Here is a 23,394-nt window from a genome sequence, read left to right on the forward strand (position 1 = left end):
GACACATCATCATTGGCAATCTGGAGATCCTCAAAGCTCTTAATTCTGTAACTGGGAACGGAGATTGGAGAGCTGAAGAATGGCGTAGCATCCTCACAAGTACACTCTTTTCTCTGGGCAAACCTTCCATACATATCGTTCCAACAAACTGGAATCAAGCACCTGCAAGGCTTGATGTTCATGGAAGCAATCTGCATACCTTGTCCCTTTTTCCATGAAGACCGAGACCTCCCCAGTGGATCATGAAGACTTTTCAAAACACAGACTTTCCCCTAATTTGATAGCTTCTTTCTTCCCTTTCCCTCTTTGCTGTGTTTTTCTTTTTCTGTTTTGAGTATCCTCCAATTTCCTTTTATAATCTCTTTTATTGGTTTTAATAAAGTGAGCTTATAGCTCTTCTAACTAAAAAAATGTCAAAACAAATAAATAAATAAATTTTATTTTATTTTAATAAAAAGTTAAATATAATTTATTTTTTAAATTTTTTGAAAATTTTTTTCTAAAATTTTTATAAAAATATAGGGCTCACTCGACTATATGCTTATGTGGCTAAAATCTCTATCATTTAAATCAACTCTCATTAGTATATTATTTTTATTTATTTTAAAAATATGAATAAGCCACTAATCATAGCATAATAGTAAAGTATTTTTGCGAGCATATATATGTATATATAAATACTAGACAAATTATAATTGTTATCTTGTGCGTTTAAATAAAATTTAATTTTCCGTCTTAAGTCTTGAAATCATAACCAATTTTAACCAGCATAGTTCAATACAACTTCCAACTTTTTTTTTCCCTCAAAAATATTAAGCTAATTAGATAGAACAACAAGGCATCCAAAACCCAAACTGCCCCTTGGTCGCTTTTGCATCTTTTAGCCCAAACAAAAGGGCAATTTTGTAATTCCAATAATACCCGAAATGGGCTGCCAAAACTATAAATGGGCCTGGCCGTTGTTCTTCTTCCAGCTCAAGCAAGAATTCTTATCTTCCAGCCCAAACAAAAGGCCAATTCCGTAATTCCAATAACATCAAAAGTGGGCAAGCAAAACTCCAAATTGGGCCCGGCTTGGCATCCAGCCCAAACAGGAAAGGGCAATTCGGTAATTCTATAAGAACCGAAACCCTAACTCGCTGGGGCCCAGTGACTGCCTTTAGGCCTCTTAAAGCGTGCCACGTGTACATCAACGGGGATAATACTCGCCACTCCTCTCTGACGTGTACCGGAAGCCAACCCTTCCTTCATATAAATACCACTTCGCCGCCCATTCCGCCCCATCCCATCCCCATCCCCATCCCCATCTCCATCTCGGCGGTCATTGGGAGCCACCGCACGTCGAGACTCGGGATCCAGAGGACAAATCAAGCCACCAGGAGCCCGAGATCTCGATCGCTTCCTTCCCCGATCTCTAGGGTTTCGATCCCCTTCTCTGTCTTCGCTCACGGTTGTTCCTGAGCGAGTGGAGTTTGGGGAGGGAGGTGTTTTTGGCTCCTCTGATGGTGGATTGAGCATTGGAGTTGATTTTCTCGTGATCTTTTTCTTTGGTGGGTTTGAATTGGTTTTTGTGTTGTTTTTTGTGGTGGTTTTTTGGTTTGATTTGATGGTTTGGGTTGGTTTAGGTTGGGGATGGCTTCGCCGAAGGAGAAAGAGGGGTTTCTGACTGATGAGCAGAGGGCGGTGTTGAGAGTTGCGGCGCAGAACGCTGAGGTGCTGTCGTCTTCGCCTAGATCGCCTACATCGTTGTTGGCTGAGCACCCGATGAAGGTCGCGACGGGGAACAATAAGGTTCCGACGGTTGGGTTCGCGGTGAGGCATATGAGGCGGTCGCACTCCGGGAAGCTCGTGCGAGTGAAGAAGGGTGAGTTATTTGTTGAAAAGTTTGAAGTAAATAAGATTCTTGTATCTGTGGTTTTGATTGATTGACATTTCTGATCTGCCTCTCTGAAGAAATTGTTTATTTGATAGCATTTTGATGTTCATTACTTCATGGATATTGGTGGGGTAATTACTGGCATTATGTCTGAAACTAGGATTGCTGAATCTCCTGCTGTGTATATAATCTTCGGGCTTATCTATGCTTATTTTTGTTTAGTTGGCAGGCCAAGTTATTGGTGATGTATATTGAACTCGTTAAAGTCGGAAACTGGTTTTACTGAATTTCCTTATGTTTTTTTTAATTGCATAACTTTCCTTTCCTCGTTGATTTATGTGTTGGTAACCCTACTTGGTGGTGATGTATATTTCTCTGTTTCTTGAAGTCCGGAATATGATTTGACATAATCTCTTTGAGATGAGAAATGTTTTCAATATCCAATCTTCATCCGTCAATTGAAAGACTCTAGATTCTGTTGGGAAATCATGATTGTTGTTGCAACTCCCGTGATGAAATTGGTGATAAATAGGTTAAACGAATCTTATTCTTGTGCCTGAAGTTGAGCATTAACCTCTTGCATTCTTTTGTTTTCTCAAGTCTGACTAGTTTTTCACTTTGTTGATCAGAGTTGTGGTCTATGTTGCAAGCATGTTATCTTATTAGTCTTTGTTTGTGTCTCCACTTCTTGTTGCAGTTGCACTTCGTAGAAGCTAAAAGTTAAATGACATTGAGGCTGTTGTGATCTAATCAAATTAGTTATGGCATAAAATGTGATAGTATAACAATGATGCATGCACATCACTAGCAGTTTGTCATACTTCTATTTCTCCTGTCCTGTTTGCGTAGTGAAATAATTCTAAGAATCAGCTGAGAATGCTGTTGGGAACTATGTGGATCATGGGACTGTTATATCTTCGGAGGAGATCACCTTTGTCGTTCTTGCTATATTTTTATTTGTATGCCTTTCTGAAATTTCCCCTTGCTTCAGCTTATGTTCTATGGGAACTCTACTCCCTTTTGTCGGTATTATGTCTCCACTTCATTTTGCAGTGACGCATCTTAGACGTTAAAAGTAAATGAAATTGAGGCTGTTGTGATTTGATTAAAATAGTGTGCAATTATGGCATAAAATGAGAATGTATTAAAATGATGCATGCCCATCACTGGAGGTTTATCATACTTTCAATTCTCTTGTCGTCTTTGCATGGTGAAATAATTTTAAGAATTACCAGAGAATGCTGGTTATGGAACTATATGGATTGTGCTACTGTTGTATCTTTGGAGGAGACCGCCTTTGTCGTTATTGTTATACTTCTGTTTGTATGCCTTATCTGAAAGTACCCCTTCCTTTATGTTTCATGGGAACTCTGCCCCCTTTTGTCGCTATTATGTCTCTATTTCATTTTGCAGTGACATATCTTAGACGCTAAATGTAAATGAAATTGAGGTTGTTGTGATTTGATTAAAATAGCGTGTGCAATTATGGCATAAAATGATAACGTATTTGAAATGATGCATGCACATCACTGGCAGTCTATCATACTTTCAATTCTCCTGTTGTCTTTGCACAAGTGAAATAATTTTAAGTATTACCAGAGAATGCTGGTTATGGAACTATGTGGATCGTGCTACTGTTGTATCTTTGAAGGAGACCGCCCTTGTCGTTATTGTTATACTTTTGTTTGTATGCCTTATCTGGGATTTCCCCTTCCTTTATGTTTCACGGGAACTCTACCCCCTTTTGTCGGTATTATGTTGAAATTTTTCATGCTGGTGGTTGGGACACAGTTTTTTATTTCTGAAATTTTGGTAAACTATCTTGCCATTTCTGGAAGTTAAGTGTACAGTTTTAGAAAATTGAAGCTAGTGTTATATGAAGCAATCAGTCAATGGATTAGAGGGCTCTAGCATAATTTGTAGGCTGCCTAGATTTTTTTGTCTACCATTGAGGAAACCAAGACCATGGGCACTGCTTTATATTGTCTGGCCAATGAATCCATGTAAATGTATGAATTATGAAACAATCTGTTTGTTTTATTTGGATTCGGCAATATATTCAATCTGGCTGAAATTTGTCATTGGTTGTTCACAAGCATCTAATGCAGTTTTGTACATGCTGCTGATAAGAAATATATTTCTTTTGCCTTTTTTCCAGTTGAGGGTCACTTGTTCATTTTCATACTCCATTGCTTATTTGTGGATTTCTTAGTATCACTGTACTTTTGTGCTCTAGGTAGTCTAATTATCAGTTTTTAGTAATTATTTCAAAATATACTGTTTGGAATTCTATGTTGACATCCTGGATCATATGCATGTTGCTTCTGCTTGTGTGAATGTAGTTGTTGAAATTGCTTTACATATTGATAGATTTGATTTATACCTGAGCTATATGCAGCTAAGAATTGAATGTGGGTACACATTTGCTTAATTTTTTCCCTGCTAATGGAAGTTGAGATTCTTTTGAAAGCTGAAGCTCACTATTGAAAGGATGAACAGTCTTTAGGTAGAATTCAATTGTTGTTTCTTTTCCTGGTAATATGATATTTTCTCAGCAACAATCATGAAGTTTTTGGAAGATTATACCTTGCATAATTATAATAAATAATGGAAACATAATTTCAACATAAGCCATGCCCATGATTTTCATTGTAATTACTCATGCGCTGATTGCATGTGGTAGAACCTGTTAGTGAAAACTATTTTCTTTTATTTGAAGCTTATTTTAACAAAACCAGCCATATTTATGATAGTCTAAATCTTCCAAATGCAAAATCAAAGTCTTAAATGCTTTTTTACTTTATGTTGTCGCCGTATCATAAACAAATGAGTATGTTTATCTTTCTATGTATGGTTGACACATGTTTGCTCCTTCCTTTGTTGGACAGATTCCACAACAAAATAGTTTAATTTCTAATTTTTTTCACATTTCAACAAATATTTATACGGACACCATTTGACTTCGCTCCTTAAAAACAAACTTGTTTTGTAGATGGTGGCGGCGGCAAAGGGACGTGGGGTAAACTCCTTGATACTGATTCTGATTCTCGTCTTGATCGGAATGACCCAAATTACGACAGTGGTGAAGTATGCCCCTCTCTCTCTCTCTCTCTCTCCCTCATGCATGCATGCACACAGGCACATGCACATGCACGTACATGTTCCAAGAACTTTTACCAATTTAATGTGAATTTAGTGAAACTGGCATTTAACATATGATTGCTTTGGTGAGTTTCTTGACTAAAACAAATGGAATGAGGTCCCTTGTAAACACTGGATTCATCTTTATTAGTAGAACACATTTGTATAAATTATGATCACTTGCCCCCTTAAATTTCCTTTATTTGTTTTGTGATGGTAGGAACCCTATCATTTGGTGGGTGCTACTGTAACAACACCATTGGATGATTACAAAAAGTCTGTGATAACAATTATTGAGGAATACTTCAGCACAGGAGATGTGGAACAAGCTGCTTCTGATCTCAGAGAACTTGGCTCTGAAGAATACCATCATTACTTTGTTAAGAAACTTGTGTCCACTGCAATGGATAGACATGATAAAGAGAAAGAAATGGCATCAGTCTTACTGTCTGCTTTATATGCTGATGTGATAAGCTCGGCTCAGATTAGCCAAGGGTTCTCTATGCTTCTTGAGTCTGCAGATGATTTAGCAGTTGACATCCTTGATGCAGTTGACATTCTGGCTCTTTTCATTGCACGTGCAGTTGTTGATGACATCCTCCCTCCTGCATTCCTTAGCAAGGCAAAGAAAACCCTTTCTGAGGCCTCCAAAGGACTTGAAGTTATACAAATTGCAGAGAAGAGTTACCTCTCGGCACCTCATCATGCAGAGCTAGTTGAGCGAAGATGGGGTGGTAGTACCCACATCACCGTAGAAGAGGTGAAGAAGAAAATTTCAGATTTGTTGAAAGAATATTTAGAGAGTGGGGATACTTTTGAGGCCTGCAGATGCATTAGGGAATTGGGTGTATCATTCTTCCACCATGAAGTAGTGAAAAGGGCTCTGATACTTGCAATGGAAAACCAGGCATCGGAATCACTTATATCGAAACTCCTAAAAGAAGCAGCAGATGAAGGCCTGATAAGCTCTAGTCAGATGATGAAGGGGTTCTCTAGGCTTGCTGAGAGCCTTGATGACCTTACTCTTGATATACCTTCTGCAAAAAGCGCTTTCCAGCTGCTAGTACCAAAAGCAATTGATGAAGGATGGCTTGACTCTTCTTTTCTGAAGCTTTCTGGTGCGGATGGAGATCGAAACGATGAAGATGCTGATAAAGTAAGAAAATTCAAGGAGGAAGCTGGTACCATAATTCTTGAATATTTTCTCTCTGATGACATTCCTGAACTTGTTCGAAGCCTTGAGGATCTTGCAGCTCCTGAATACAATCCCATTTTTCTCAAAAAGCTGATCACACTTGCCATGGACCGAAAGAACAGGGAGAAGGAGATGGCATCTGTTTTGCTTTCTGCACTGCGTATGGAAATTTTCTCAACTGATGATATAGTGAATGGATTCATCATGCTTCTAGAATCAGCTGAGGATACTGCACTTGACATTTTGGATGCCTCAAATGAGTTAGCTCTGTTTTTGGCTAGAGCGGTGATTGATGATGTGTTGGTTCCATTAAACCTGGAGGAGATCAGCAGCAAACTTCCACAAAATTGTAGCGGAAGTGAAACTGTACACATGGCTCGAACCCTAATTTCTGCCCGCCATGCAGGTGAGAGAATTCTAAGATGCTGGGGTGGTGGCACTGGTTGGGCAGTGGAGGATGCAAAGGACAAGATCACAAAGCTTCTGGAAGAGTATGAGAGCGGAGGTGATGTCGGTGAAGCTTGTCAATGCATCCGTGATCTTGGAATGCCATTCTTTAACCATGAAGTAGTTAAGAAAGCATTAGTTATGGCTATGGAGAAGAAGAACGACAGGATCCTGCATTTCTTACAAGAGTGCTTTAGTGAAGGATTGATCACCATCAACCAGATGACAAAAGGCTTTTCAAGAGTGAGGGATGGGCTTGATGACCTTGCTCTTGATATCCCGAATGCTGAGGAGAAGTTCGGTTATTATGTAGAGCATGCCAAGAAGCTTGGTTGGCTATTACCGTCCTTTGTGACTGCTCCGCCGTCCTCAAATGCCGTGGCCCCTTGAAAAAGGAGAGCCTGGTCTGGTTCACATCATACAAAACCCCTTTGCTTTACTCTTGCTCTGTTGCTGTTTATGCACCGCATTTCGACCACAGGTTCACATACAGGTTGCTTGCCCGGACTCTGATGGTTTCGGCGTGTGTTTATGCACAGTTAGTCATATACATTAGTCTGGTTTTGGCCATATAGTCAGTGTTGCTCTCCCATCATCTTATATTTTAGAACCAGAGAATCTTTTTATGCAGCTGGTATTTATGTGTATTACTTAGTGATTTGGAAACAAATCTTTGACTTATGACCTTTTCTTTTCCTTCTCATTTATGTTTGTTTCTCGCTTCTCTTTTCTCTTCCGGGTTTGCTATCGAATTTCCCCAGTCAAAAATTCCGGTATGACAATGGATCATGGATGTTTTAAAATTCTTGTTTATGTGATGAATCATTGAACTGAATTTTTCATTTTATCTTCATTGGGGTGACAGTATTTAACAACTTCAAATGGAGTGTTTAGCGTATTTTATTTTATTAAATTGAAATTTTAGTTTCTCTTGCATAATTGTAAATTTATTTATAATAATAAGGGTTTAAGATATTAAGTTTATCAACTTTCAATTTCTTTCAATGAAGATGTATATATACAAATATATATTTATGTCTTGAAAAATATTTCTATTTTAGTTTTTGAATTTTTTTTTAGAGTTTATTATAAATAGAGTTAAAAAAAAGACTGTTTTTGGTGAGAACCAAAAGAAGCAGATTCCGAGATTGGTAGAAAACAATTTTTTTTAGATTAGATGATTTAGATCTATCTTAAGTTTTTGGCAAGTTGATTTTTATTTAAATTACAAACTATATTGAACTGACTTGCATCAGCAATTTCAAATTTCAATGGTTTGAAGAAGTATGATGAGGATCAGTATTTGAACTTCTCAATTTTGAATGTTAAAGTTTCTATACCCTCAATTTCCTACAATATCTCATAACAAAAGTTTTTGGACCCTCAATTTCTTACAATGTCTCAAAACAAATTTATCACTAGTGGTTTATCTTTGAACATAATTGCTATTCTTATAAATATAAGACAATTGTAATTTTGCTCATATGATATGGGTAAAGAATAAATACTCTTATTGTGCCTTCCTATAAAACTACATTAAATCCTTTATTCTAATTTTTTCATAAGCCAGAAAACCATGAATGGTTTACATGCAATCCTCACTTGCATGTCATGTGATTCTGTTTGGATGTTCTCTTTGTTATGTATGAGTTCATATATAGATTGATATGTTTTTTTTTTTTAATAAAAACATAATAATGCATATTTTAATATTTAGCTTATTTTTAATGTATGATATTTATATCAATTATTTCTTCAATAATCATATTTGATGGCGTGTTTTTCATTACCAAGCTACGTATTTTATGTTTTCATTACTAATTGTGTAATTACATCCAAATTTATAAAGTTATGTTTGAATGATCAAAGAAATTTCACTGTATAGTTATACTATTAATTAATTTATTTTTTTTATTAATAATCTCATTCGAGTTTTTTTTTATATATTTATTTTTAATTAATTAAATTGGGTCATAAATACCTCACTCATTTGCATTTTTATTTTAATTTGACTTATGACTTTTTTTTCCCTTCTCACTTATGTTTGCTTCTTACTTATTTTCCGGTTTTGCCATCATATTGCCCCTCCAAAATTCAGGCATGGCAGGGTGGATCATGCATGTACTAAATTTTGAAGTGAAGTTTCTACAATAATTTATTGAACTAAATTTCTCATTTTATTCTCATTTAGTTGGCAGTATAAGCTGATTCAAACGAAAGGTTCATGAATATTTTTTTTTTATTTTTTATAATAAATTTTAGTTTATTTAATTGTGCATTTATACATAATAGTTTGAGTCTGATTTTAAGTTTGTTAATCTTCAATTTCCACAAAAACGATACATGGAAGTAACTTCTAAATTACAAAGTAAATGTATAAATGAAAAAAATTTCACCCCTAATTTCAGAGTTTTGAGTGACAGTTTCAGAAATATTCATACTCACTTATTCATACTTATTAAGAGTTTAAGTTTCTCAATTTTCATAGTTCAAGTTTTTGGAATTTTAATTTCCTACAATGTCTCAAAACAAGTATTTTAAATTTGGACATAATTGCTATTCATATATATATATATATATATATATATATATGAAAATTGTAATTTTACTCATCTGAGTTGGAAAAATTCTCAAAGAGAGGCCAATACCAAACCTTCTTATAACTGCATTAGACCCTTTATTCTAATTTTTCCTAGACCAGAAAACCATGAATGGTTTTCATGCAATCCTCACTTCATGTCATGTTATTCTGTTGCATGTTTCTCTTCCTTATGTATGAGTTTATACATAGATTGATATATATTATAAAATATAATGATACATATTTTAATTTTGTTTTTTCATTTTTAATGTATAATATTTATTTCAATTATTTCTTCAATAATCATATTTAATGCCATGTTTTTCATTACCAAACTATGTAAATGGAACTAATTATGTAATTACATCTAAAAAAACAATGTTTGGTAGATACTATATAATTCCTATTATTAGTTTTATTTATTTATTTTTATTAGTAATCTCATTTGAATGGTTTTGTTTGTTTATAGTTAATTAATTAAATTTGAGTTATAGACCCCTCTCATTCATATTTTGTTTAATAGTATATAAAAAAAGCATTTAAATTAAAATCTTTATTTTGGAGTTTTAGAAATTTTGATTCTCTACAATCAAACTCACATTTTCAATAATATTAATTGATTTTCATTATTATTAAAGAAACTACAAAACTACTTCATGAGAAGTCATTAGGTTTCAATAATGGAAGATTATTTTTCTCTCTTTTATCATTTTATATTGTTGTGGCTCAATGCCACAGATTGGTGTACTAAAAATTTCTTTTTAATATATAATAAGTAAATTGCACCACAATCTCTGAATAAAAAATTATAAAATGAAATATAAAATGATTATTGTTAAGAATATATATCATAAATATATAGAGAGTAATAAGAATAGAGACCCAGAATATTTACCAAAAACCCTTTTCTTCTTCTTCTTCTTCTTCCCTCTTCTTTATTTCTCTCTTTTCTTTCTCTTCTCTATATCCAATTTACAAATGAATGGGGGTATTTATAGGGATACAAAAGTTGAATGAACGGCCGGGATCGATTTGATCCAACGGTCCAAAAATACTCAGTTGGTGGAATAGAATAGCGATCGCAGATCGCTACTACGGTGTTATCCAGTCGATCGCTACAGATGAAGTCAGTGCCCTACTGGTGATTTTTTTCTACAATAATATTGCTACAGTAGGCATCCATTAAAATATTTGTTTATAACACTCCCCCTTGGATGCCTACGACCAAAGGATATGCCTCGTTAAAACCTTGCTAGGAAAAACCCATTGGGATAAAAACCTAGCTAAGGAAAAAGAGTACACTATCCTTGGTACATTTGAGTGTTACTGCCTCATTAAAAACCTTGCCTCGGAAAAACCCATTGGGATAAAAACCTTGGCGAAGGGAAAAAGAGTACAGTCTCCCCTCAAATAAATAACTTTTAACTTATATCAGAAGTACTTACATCCTCAAGTCTTCTCATCCCAATTTTGTGTATAAGTCTTTGGTGAATGCACTTAGGAAGTGATTTTGTGAATAGATCAGCTTGATTCTCACTGGATTGAATCTTTTGAACTTCTATAACGCCTTCTTTCTGGAGATCATGAGTGTAGAAAAATTTTGGTGATATATGTTTCGTTCTATCACCTTTAATATAACCTCCTTGTATTTGAGAAATACAAGCATTGTTGTCTTCATAAATTCATCGTAGCATTTGTTATTTACTTGATGGTAATTTGCGGGATGATCTGATATACCCAATCATAGATCGTAACCATTGGCATTCACGACTTGTTTCATGGAGAGCTAGAATTTCAGTATGATTTGATGAAGTAGCTATAAGAGTTTGTTTTGTGGAGCAGCCATGAGATAGCATGTACCATTGTAAGAAAACATGTATCCGATCCGAGATTGCCCTTTATGAGGGTCGAGACGGATACCCAGACATCGCAAAGCCTCGTGAGGTTGGATGAAGATTCTTGTCGATAGAATAAACCCGGATCTGTAGTTCCTCGTAAATAACGTAGTACATCTAAACCCAGTGATGTAGAGCGTATCTTGCTAGAAGATTTCTTTACAAAAGCTATATCCAGTGCGGTATTATTTGCAAGGTACATTAATGCACCGATTGCAGCTTAAATATGGAGTTTCGGACCAAGAATGATCTCTCCTTCTTCAGGTGGGCGAAATGGATCTTCTCGAACATCAAGAGTTCGGACGACCATAGGGCGTACTCGATGGATAAGCTTTCTCCATATTGAATCTCTTGACGACCTTTTTCCGTATAGGGTTAATTGATGCACAAATATTCCACGAGGATAAATGCTCGATTTGTATACCTAGGCGAATTTGAGTCTTTCCCAAATCTTTCATTTCAAATTCTTTTCTCGAGATATGATCTCGCGATTGCAATTTCGGGGAGTACCTACAAGATTTAAATCATCCACATATCACGCTATCACAACAAAAACCGTTAGTATAACTTTTTAATAAACACACATGGACATATACTATCATTTTGGTATCCTTCTTTTTATAAGATATTCATCGAGAGCGGTTATACCACATCCGTCAGCATTGTTTTTAACCCATAAAGAGATCTCTGTAATTTAATAGAGTATAAATGATGATTATTTGTAATGTTTGTTTTTCTATATCCTTCAGGGATTTTCATATATATGTCATTTTCAAGTAATCCATACAGATATGCTGTGACAACATCCATCAACTGCATATCTAATTTATTACTTGCTGCCATGGCAATTAAAAATCGAAAAGTAATTCCATCCATTACAGGAGAATATGTCTCTTCATAATCAATTCCAGGCATTTGAGAAAAACCTTGAGCAACCAGTCTTGCTTTGTATCTCATAATTTGATTATTTTCATTCCTTTTTCTAACGAACACCCATTTATAACCGACTGGTTTTATCCCTTCTGGTGTTGGCACTATCGGTCCAAACACCTCACGTTTTGATAGGGAATTTAGCTCAGCCTGGATAGCTTCTTTCCATTTTGGCCAATCATTTCTTTGTCGACATTCTTCAATAGATCGTGGCTCTGGATCATTATTAGTATTTATTTCTATATCTGTAGCCACATTGTAGATGAATATATCATTTATTTCGGTCTCATGCCGATTCAATCTTTGACCATCATCTACATAGCAAATTGAATTTTCAACATTTTCAGAAATATCATCCCCCATTGACTCTTCATTAACTTGTTCTGAGGGTTTTATAATTTCCTCTCCCTTTTCACATGGGAGATCCTTCTCTTTATTTTTCTGCTTCCTTTTTCTAGGAGCTGAATCTTTGGCACCAATTGGTCTTCCACGTTTTTGTCGTGGTTTATTTTCTACTTGATTTTCTTTCAATGGATTCTTAGGAATCTCAATTCTTGCAGGAGCATTGGCAGCTGGTATATATGATTTGGTTACCAGTTTTGTATCAGTGAATGCATCAGGTATTTCATTTGCAATATTTTGCAATTTAATGTTCCTTTGAACTTCAAGTTCACATTCATTTGTGCGAGGATCATATGTATGTAATCTTGATGCATTCCAATCAATTTCTTTTGGCTCATTTTGAGTAATCATTTCTCTCCCTAATGCAGGGAAGACAGATTCATCAAAATGACAATCTGCAAATCTTGCAGTAAATACATCCCCTGTTAATGGTTCTAAATATCGTATAATTGAAGGGGAATCATAACCAACATATATACCAAGTCGCGTTGTGGGCCCATTTTTGTATACGATTTGGTGGTGGTATTGGCACATATCTTGCATAACCAAATATTCTTATATATGAAATATCAGGGCTCTTTTACCCATAACAAGTTGGTGTGGTGAATATAAATTACATGCGAGTGGGTCGGGATCCAGTATTAAAGTTGCGGCATGCAAAAATAGCATGACCCCACGCACTTGTAGGCGTTTAGTCCCTTAATAACATTGGACGGGCAATAATCTGGAGTCTTTTAATTAATGACTCCGCTAACCCATTTTGGGTATGTACATGAGCTACTGGATGCTCAACATGTATTCCAACTGCCATACTGATAATCATAAAATGATTTTGATGAAAAATTCACCAGACGATTATCAAGACGAATTGTCTTTATGGGATAATCTGGAAATTGTGCTTTAAGCCCGATAATCTGTGCTAATAACCTTGCAAATGCTACATTCCTTGTAGGCGAGTGAAACATGGGACCATCTAGTCGATCGATCGATCAAAACCATAAAATACCTAAATGGTCCACATGAGCGGATGTATTGGTCCACAAATGTCTCCTTGTATTCTTTCTAAAAAAATTTAGGAGATTCACCCGATCACCTTTGTTATAGAAGGTGCGGTTATTAGCTTTCCCATTGAACATCTTGAACATGCATATTCGTTATGTGTTAGGATTTTTATAATCCTTCGGGTGGGTGTCCATGAGAACTAGTAATAATCCCGGTGTAACATAATAGCACCAGGATGTCCAAGTCTTTCATGCCATATTTTAAATATCTTTCGGTTATTAACCTTCTGGGTTAATACCGTATGTGATTCCATCACTTTAATATGTGTAAAATATAATCCCGAGGATATCTAGGAAAGCTTTCAAGTACACGTTTTTGGCATGAAATAACTTGTGTAATATAAAGATATTCTTTTTCCTTCCTTATCAACCGTCTCTAAATGATATCCATTGAGGGCGTATATCTTTAAAGCTTAAAAGGTTCCTCCTAGACTTAGGGGAATAGAGAGCATTTTTTCATCTGCAAGGATATTCCATTTGGCAACATCAATCGTCGCTTCTCGGAACCTTCAACCGGTCCGATGACCCTGCTATTGTGGCTATATATGCCTTTCTCATTGATAAGGATATAAAATATATTTTTCTAGTCAAAAATAGTATGCGTTGTCCCATGATCAATAATGCATTCATCATCGACCATATTCTAACAAAACAAAAGAAAAAAACATAATTTAATAAAAACATAAAAACATATTACAAACTAGTCTATAAGGAAATCGACATATCTAAATATGTATTTTTCGATTACATTTAAATTATTTATGGAATTATCCTCAATTGGATCAACTATGGGGTTGTCAGAAAATTTGTCTCAATATCTTTACCTTTCTTGTTTTTAAGTGATTCTTGGTAAAGATGGACAAAAATGTTTTTGAGGGTCCCTGCAAATCTGGACCAATGACCTTCCGAGCCACAACGATAGCATGTATCTTTCTTTGTCTCTAACCCCATCTTGTGGCTTTGTTGCTCGTTGATGTACATCGATTACATTATCGCGTGGTCCGATGTTATTTCGGCCCCCACCACGACCGCGTAGTCCTCGACCACCATAATTTCCTCGTACACCACGGTTTTTAAAACTAGCACCGCGACCACGCCATCTTCTTTGCCCAAAATTAATTTACGGCGGGTGGTGCTCGATCCGGATGGTCGAGATTGATGATTACGCATCAACGATTCATTGTTTTGCTCCGCCACAAGGAGACAAGAAATTAATTCGGAGAATTTTTGTAAAATTCTTTTCTCTATATTGTTGTTGTAATATAACATTTACGTGCGTGAAATGTTGTAAATGTTTTTCTCGAGCATCATTCCTTACATCATCGTTTCTCCACGGAGGCGAAATCTTGAAACAATTTTTAAATAGCTCGGAATTATATTCTCTGACGCTTTTTAAAATCTTGAAACCTGAGACTTGACCAATCATTGCGTGCTTTAGGCAAGTAGACCATTCTGAGATGTTCAAATCTCTCTTTTAGGGATAACCACAATTCCTGTGGATCCTCAATGGTCAAATATTCATTTTTCAGGCCATCATCAATATGATGCCTTATAAATATTAAGGCCTTCGCCTTATTGTCACTGGGCTCATTGTTATTAGCCTCAATAGTTTTACTCAGGTTTCTTGCTTTCAGATGGAGCTTGATATCGAGGCTCCAAGATATATAATTGCTCCCTGAGATTTGAAGGGCCTCGAATTCTCTTTTTGCAATATTTGCCATTTTCTCTTCAAAATAATAATATAGCAGGTAATTAGAACAGAGTATACAAAATAAAATACAAACCATATATACTGTTCAACACATACAGTACTATTCATATACGGTCCTATTCATGTATATGGTTAGTATCTGAGTCTTTCATTCATCGATGCAATTATTGCAACATTGGGAATTAAAATTTGTTTGAAAGTGATTATAAGTTAAAATGGAAGAAGAAGTAAAGATAAGGGAGAGAAGAAAGTAGGGGCCGACGAAGAAAGGCCGGTCGGAGAAATCCGAAAAACCAGTGCAGAGGAGGGCCGACGGGGAAGAGAGGACGGGCCGGCGGAGAAGAGAAAGGGTCGGAGGTTCGCCGGTGGAGTTTTTACCTGATTGCCGGGATCCGAGGGTTTACCATGGCAGGACTTAGGGAAGATTATACGGAAGATTTGGATTTGATAGTAAACCTCATTGTAATAATAATATTATTATTTTTCTTGTTTATTTTAAAAGTAATGGTAATATTAGCCTTAGTGGCTTTAGTACTGTATGTTTTTTATGTATGCTTCTAAGAAAAACTGAAATTATGTATTAAATAAAATGTATGGTTTGCTAGTATTATATTACCTGTCGAACCTTCTTGCATTCAGTGTTAGAAATGGGTTCCACATATATAACATATATATTAGATAAGCTAAAGAAAATTAAAATCATATGAGCAAATTCGTGCTGATAACGTGTTAAGAATATATATCATAAATATATAGAGAGTAATAAGAATAGAGACCCAGAATATTTACCAAAAACCCTTTTCTTCTTCTTCTTCTTCCCTCTTCTTTATTTCTCTCTTTTCTTTCTCTTCTCTATATCCAATTTACAAATGAATGGGGGTATTTATAGGGATACAAAAGTTGAATGAACGGCCAGAATCGATTTGATCCAACGGTCCAAAATACCCTGGTTGGTGGAATAGTAACAGCACCGTCGACTACTACAGTGTTATCCGTCGACTGCTACAGTGAAATCGTTTGCTACAGTGATTTTTCTACAGTAATATTGCTACAGTAGGCATCCATTAAAATATTTGTTTATAACAATTATATATATACACACATGTTTAGGTTTGAGTCACCAAAGATAAAATCCCAAACTAACATTGGTCTTAATTTTGAATACCCAACCTATCCTATACCTTAATGGGGTTTTAAACATGCCCTTTTGGAATTTGGGTAGAGCAAATATCCATCAAACTTATGAAAATTGCCACCTCTTAATATAACTCTCATATTCTTCCATTTGATTCAAATTAATAAAAAAAATTGCAGGTAATACTTATATTGAGTTGTGTTAAATTATTTGAATATCGTTGTACATAATGGTTTGTATAATTTAATAAAAATAATAGTTACATTTGATGAAAAGCATCTATAAAAATAAAAAAGTCAACCATTGGATAGCCCAATGGTATGATACCAAAATATAAGGAGGAGATCATGGGTTCAAATCCCTCCCCCGACAGTACTGTTCACAGTACTGCTTATATATATTGTTCACCTGTGATTTTTAGACTATTCTTATACTGTACATATAATATATATCCGAGTTCCTGTTTATATTTATATAAAAAAGACGCTTGTGGTCTATTATTCAAAAAAAAAATAAAAAATAAATAAAATAAGGTGAGAATAGTCTATTTTTGTGATGTGAAAGTTGTTCCTCTGATTTAAGTTAATAAATTATATGAGGGCATGATAGTAATAAAAGATAAATGTAACTTTTAAATTAGAATATAATATTACTATTTACAAGGAGAGAATCTCATTGGCATAAATAATGAAAATGTGATTTTCATGGGAATCTCATATCCTGAAGAAAATTTGTTTTTTAGAATTTTTTTAAGAATTCACTTAGTAAGTGATCATGTTAAATTTTGATGGAAATGCTATTGAGTAAAAGTGAAATTCAAAGATTTTACGGTTGACTTAAAAGTAAATTTAAATAATAAAAGTTTGGGTGTCAGACCTAGTGCTAGAATACGATAAACAAACTGGCCTTTGACTGGGCATCACGTTCCTCAATGGCCAACTAGAAGCACGGAAGCGATTGAAGCATGCCCAGGCTAACACAATGGATCAATGCAGGGGAGACTAGCCGAGAAAGCTAAGCTAGCTATCAGCTGAGGTACCCGTACCTTAGCGGAGAGCAATCATTCATTATTCATGGGATATTCATTAACTCACTTTGAACAGGTTCTCATGAAAAATATACACACACAAATGTATGTTTTGTTAAAATAAAAAGTAAACTACTAAGGGGAAAAAAATAAACTACATATCATAATCATATTAAATTTAAAATAAAACTAAAATGAAAAGTCATATGGTGTACTAAATATCCCGTGATTTTGTTGGATGCTTGTACTATTTCATAAAATTTTATGTGTTTATAGTGGAGTGAAATTTGAAGTTTAAAAAAAAAAGTTAAAGTATATTATTATTTTATAAAAATAGATAAACTACAATTTTATTAGAAAAAAATATATAAACAAATAAAACAAAACAAGTTACAAGGAACATAAATAAATAAACAAAGCACAATTGAGAGATTAACTAAGAGGATCCATTAAAGTTGGGTCACCCCATCAAAAGTTAAGTTAGTCAGTATAGCACTAAGGAAACAATTAGTTGGTGGATGATATATCTTTAATGATTGTCGAGGATGTGTTACACTTTGAACTTGGTCTAGCAGCAGACAAACACTCCTACACCCGTAGGATGAAAACCTTGCAGACACACAAGGCCTAAAAACCCGACTCACAACGAAAAATGATCTAACATAGCCATAAATTACAAATAAACATTATAACAAGTTTCAAATGCATTGTTCAAGGACTATACCACAACAGAAATAATCACTCAGCTATAATGGGCGGAAAGATACTCGATGATCGGTTAAGCTACCGTTAGAACCTAATCCTGATCAGAAAGAAATTAAAAACAATTTTATGAGCTTAACAATCCCATAAGTAGGGATGCCAATGGGTCCGGCCTTGATGGGGAACCCGATTCCCCACCTCATCTAGGCTGGGGTTGGGGAATTTTTTCAGGTGTTGGGGCCGAGGCCGGAAAAAAATTCCATGTCGGGGTCGGGGCCGGGCCGGGGAATATCCTCCCCTTCCCGCCCCAACCAAGAAATATTAAATATTAAATTTAAATTATATATATAATATTTTATATTATAAATATCTAGATAAAAATTGGAAAATACCCATATATTTATTTGTTTAATTAGAAAATTATTAATAACTAAATTAGCATTAGTATAAGAATTAAATTAAATCCTAAAATTATATTAACTATATTGCATTTTTTAAATTTTTTAAATTTTGTAAATAATTTATTGGTGATTGTGCATGTTAGTATTTTGTATTAGGTCGTAATTTGTGAATGAGTTTCTCAATTATTAAAAATTTTTATGGTATTTTTAGCAAATATTTTATAAATTTAATTTGAAATAATAATATTTTAATTTATTAATCGGGGCTAGGGAATCCCCGAACCTGAAAAACTCCGCTGACGGAGGAAAAAATTCCCCGTATTCAGGTTCGGGGCTGAGTTTGGGGATGGAAGTATAATTTTGAGGCCGCTGCCGCAGCCAGGGAATGTATCCCCCAATGAATCGCCGCTACGTTGACATCTCTACTAGCAAGTAATCTACTAAAATATTTGAGGATCATAAGAGTTCAAAACTCAAATTCCAATATTAATTGTAACAAAATTTATAAATATGTATATAAAAAGTAGAACATAAATCATAGGTACCGAATGATAGCAAGCAATAATAATTATCAAAATATAGGTTTCGCATCCATAATTCTTTACAGAAACATAGCTTCTTTATAGTATTTTTTTTTTTTTCAAAACATACAGATTTCTTAAGAATAAAAAAATCAGGGTAAGATAATTATTAAATATAAGTCTTTAGATCAAAAAGTTTAATAGAAGACATGGATTCCAAACATAACATATGTCCATAACATATTTCCAAGATTATACGTCTCCCAAATTTACTAAGGCCAATTGTTTTACCTTGGTGACACCTGCATCAGAATTATCAAAATCCATTTATTTTACCTTAATGGCCCGAGTCAGAGACCATTATTGTTTCACTGACTGTCCGGTCTGAAACTATAGTTTCAATTCACAAAATTCATGTTGACATGGTTAATGTTGACCGCCATTGACAAGGCTAATACATAGCTTATTTGGAGACTAAGAATGTTTATAATGAAATAAATTTTACCATATATGACAAAAGCAATATTTTTAAAGAAGTAGATTGTCAATAATTGCCAATAGAAAATATTGCTAAGTTATCAAATCAACATAGCATAATATAAGAGAATTTATAATGTCAAACGCTTCCAAGATTCTCATGTAAGCAAAGATATTATAACGTAATATATAATCAAAGAATTGCATAATCCCACATTTATATAGAAACTTAGCCAACTGTTTCAAGATAAAAAGAATGGATAAATATATATATATATATATATATATTAATAATAAAAATAATTCATAATTTATATACAGATTACTTACATGGAGGTCTTCAAACTCTAACTCACACTTGAAGATAAGACTAATCTTTCTTTAACAGTCCTAAAAACATAAAAGTAACTCTAATTGCTTAGAAACTTTCTACCAACTAACAATAAAAACCAATCCAAGTGGTGGTAATCCGTATAGAGCATCATGTGCCAAAATGTGAGACTTCTAATGATTTACTTAATCTTTCAATAGGTAAAACAAGAGAGAACACAACTACTAAACACAACCATCAATGGAGTTTACGGAAAAGATAATAAAAATATCTTAAGTTCCAACAAAGGGCCATGAAAGGTTTAACCTACCGAGCCAAAAATAAGGCTAAATTTCAACAATGCACAACTAAACAAAACAACACTTAATAACCTAATCATAAAAAGCAACAACGAAATGTAACTATCAAGAAATCAAGACTTACGCTTAAGAATCAATTTATAAGAATGGATTTAACATTAGAAACTTGTAGTAAACCAACTACTCCAAAGATTTAGAACTAACACAAGTCAAGGTAACAATCACTAAGTATAAGCACAAATGATAAGCTTCAACCATACATCAAACCACAAGATCACTTAGCCATACAATAGGCATTGAACAAGTTTCAAGAACATTAACATTTTAACAACCACTTTGTGTGCATCCTTAAAACTAAGCAATCAAATAACTTGGCAAATAAACACATGCTATCAAGTAATTGTTACAGCTCAAATGATTAGAAAGTCTATAAAACCCCTTGGCAGGTATCAAGGGTTGTTAAGTAAGTAAGGGTACTTAAGTAATTAGCTAAATGCTGAAGTATAGGGCTACATAGAAGGCGTAGAGAGAAGGAAGCTAATGTAAAAAGCTTTTGTTTTGGGGTAGGATTATCATCATGAAAAACAGAGAATTTCTCATCCTTTAATCTTGATTTCTTCCCATCTATTTAGCATGTAATTGAGTTGATCTCTAGGATCCTAGATCCTTTGATCTTCTCCTCTGTTGTTAGTTTGATTATCTAGTAATGTTATCTTAATTTCTAGTAAAGTTTGGTGCAGTTATGAGATTGCATTGGCAGGCTACAGGAAATCTTTTGGTTCGGATCACTTTGTTGTGTAATTTGTGTTACATATTACAAAAATTTGGAACATCTGTATCAATTGGTATCAGAGACTTACTGATCACGGATCTGTGGAGTATGAACTGATCTAGCCATGGAGACCAAAAATCAAGAACTTAAAAATCTTGAGGAAAAGTTGAAGAGCTTACTCGAGGATAAGGTGGAATGACAATCCGAGGAAATCCAACCTAGATTAGCTATTTCCTAAGTTGAATGGTGAGGGGTTGCAAGGATGGTTGTTTAGATGTAAGCAATTCTTCGATATTGATGAGACCCCAGAGGGAATGAAGGTCAAAATAGCTACTATCCATATGGAAAGTTTAGCTCTGTAATGGAACCAAGGTTTCATCAAAGGTAGGGTGTTGGGAGTAGTTGTTGAATGGGGGGAGTATGTGGTTGCTATGACCACCAGGTTCGGGAGAGAAGTACATGATAATTTCATGGAACAACTTATGAATTTGAAACAGTTGGGGTTGATGCAGAATTTTTTAAACAAGTTTGATGGATTAATCAATAGAGTTTCCTTGACTGAGGAGTACAAGGTGAGTTGTTTCTTAGCAGGCCTGAAAGAGGAAATTCGACACATTGTTCGAATGTTTGCACCCAAATCACAACAGCAAGCAATTGTTCTAGCAAAGCTTAAAGAATGTGTGTTGGAAAATGCCCATAGGCGTGGCAGATTTATTCAGTAGTACTAACTCAGCTCATCTTCTACCTACACCCTCAGCGATGCAGGAGGCTAGCAAAAGGAATGGGGACAAAACTGATATACTGGCTATAAATGTAATGCAATGAGACCTTATAAACAACTAACTGATAAGGAGCTTGAAGATAAAAGAAGGAAGGGGTTGTGTTTTGTATGTGACGAAAAGTATTTTTCAGGCCACCAATACAAGGGTAAACAAATGTATAAACTGGAGGTGTATGCAAAAGATGTATTGGCAGCAGAAGATATTGAAGATAACAAGGGGAAGAAGCAGAGCAAGCGGAAGAAGAGTCCTTGTCATATACTATTTCTTTAAATGCTTTGGCTGGGATACCATCTTTGATTGATTACAGAACTATGTGAGTTTGTGGGGCAATGAATTGGCAGAAGGTTCACATTTTGATAGATTCAGGAAGTACTCACAACTTCATAGATGAATTCACAATGAAAAAATTATGTTGTTAAGTGAGCAATTGTTCCCCATTGATGGTTGTTGTTGCAGATGGAAACACAATAAGGAGTGACCAGATGCGTGCTAGATTGAGATGGAAGATGCAAGGTCAAGAGTTGAAAACATATTTACTAGTATTGCCATTGGATGGATGTCAAATAGCACTAGGAATTCAGTGGCTAGTCCAATGGGGCCTAATTCTGTGGGATTTTCAGTAGTTAAGGATAGAATTTGGCATAAATCATAAGAAAATAGTGCTTAGGGGGATCACATTTGCCTAGAATACAGATAATGCAAGGGAAGGGATTGGCCAAGATATTGCAATTACCCCCACAATTATATTCAATTCGATTATGTTCTCTGCAGGCAGTGCAAAGCAATGAAGGGTGCAATACTGTTGAAATTCAAAGGCAAAACACATGACAGAATGTACAACTAAAGCAATTATTATTGAAATATGGAGACATTTTCATGGAGATTTCAGATTTACCACCAACTAGAAGCCACGATCACAGAATCATATTAAGGAAGGGAACTGATCCGATTAATGTAAGACCTTATAGGTATCCTACATTCCAAAAAAGTGTTATGGAAGGCTTAGTTGCAGAAATGTTTAGCAAGGGGGTTATCAGGCAAAGTAATCGCCTTTTTCATCACTGGTTGTGTTGGTAAAAAAAGACAGTATTTGGAGATTGTCCGTGGATTATCGAGCGGTGAATGAAAGTGCAATTAAGGACAAATTCCCTATTCCATTGATAGAAGAGTTGCTGGATGAGTTTTAGGGTGCTGAATTCTTCTCAAAATTGGATTTAAAATTAGGATATCACCAAATTAGAATGAAGGAAGAAGATATATGTAAGACTGTATTCAGAACTCTTGACGGTCATTATGAATTTCTAGTCATACCTTTTGTCTTGACTAATGCGACGTCTACTTTTCAGAATCTCATTAATGATGTTTTTAGAGTGCATCTCTGGAAGTTTGTGTTTGGTTTTTTTCTTTTTTTATGAGATCCTAGTGTACAACAAGTCATGGGAGACACATTTAAACCATCTAAAAGTAGTGTTTCTGATTCTGCAGGAGCATCAATTATATGCCAAGAGAAGCAAGTGTTCCTTTGCTATGAAGAAGATTGAATATTTGGGTCACATGATTATTAAAGAGGGGGTAAAGATTGACGCCCAAAAGGTGGAGTCAATTAAAGCATGGCCAACACCCAAATCTATAAAGGAATTAAGAGGATTCCTAGGACTATCGGGTTATTATTGATGATTTATTCGGGGTTATTGAGAACTATCAAAGC

At 34.8% G+C, this 23,394-nt stretch overlaps 1 protein-coding gene across 1 annotated transcript; it reads left to right on the forward strand.

Moving 5' to 3' along the window:
• Positions 1 to 1,269: 1,269 nt before the first annotated feature.
• On the forward strand, positions 1,270 to 7,441 carry LOC120270192 (MA3 DOMAIN-CONTAINING TRANSLATION REGULATORY FACTOR 1-like). Its single transcript, XM_039277225.1, has 4 exons — positions 1,270 to 1,550; positions 1,626 to 1,864; positions 4,869 to 4,963; positions 5,238 to 7,441. Exons 2-4 carry the CDS (start codon positions 1,633 to 1,635, stop codon positions 7,047 to 7,049), a joined length of 2,139 nt encoding a protein of 712 aa, XP_039133159.1. The 5' UTR covers positions 1,270 to 1,550; positions 1,626 to 1,632; the 3' UTR covers positions 7,050 to 7,441.
• The last annotated feature ends 15,953 nt before the right edge of the window (positions 7,442 to 23,394 follow it).

The sequence above is a fragment of the Dioscorea cayenensis genome, chromosome 10, assembly GCF_009730915.1.
Source record: "Dioscorea cayenensis subsp. rotundata cultivar TDr96_F1 chromosome 10, TDr96_F1_v2_PseudoChromosome.rev07_lg8_w22 25.fasta, whole genome shotgun sequence".
Lineage (NCBI taxonomy): Eukaryota > Viridiplantae > Streptophyta > Magnoliopsida > Dioscoreales > Dioscoreaceae > Dioscorea > Dioscorea cayenensis.

What these genes read in the sequence shown, in the direction of transcription:
- LOC120270192 (XM_039277225.1), top strand. Translation starts at nt 1,633, where the DNA reads ATGGCTTCGCCGAAGGAGAAAGAGGGGTTTCTGACTGATGAGCAGAGG. An exon ending in GCTCGTGCGAGTGAAGAAGG is followed by an intron (nt 1,865 to 4,868) that starts GTGAGTTATTTG and finishes CTTGTTTTGTAG; the next exon opens with ATGGTGGCGGCGGCAAAGGG. An exon ending in CAAATTACGACAGTGGTGAA is followed by an intron (nt 4,964 to 5,237) that starts GTATGCCCCTCT and finishes TTGTGATGGTAG; the next exon opens with GAACCCTATCATTTGGTGGG.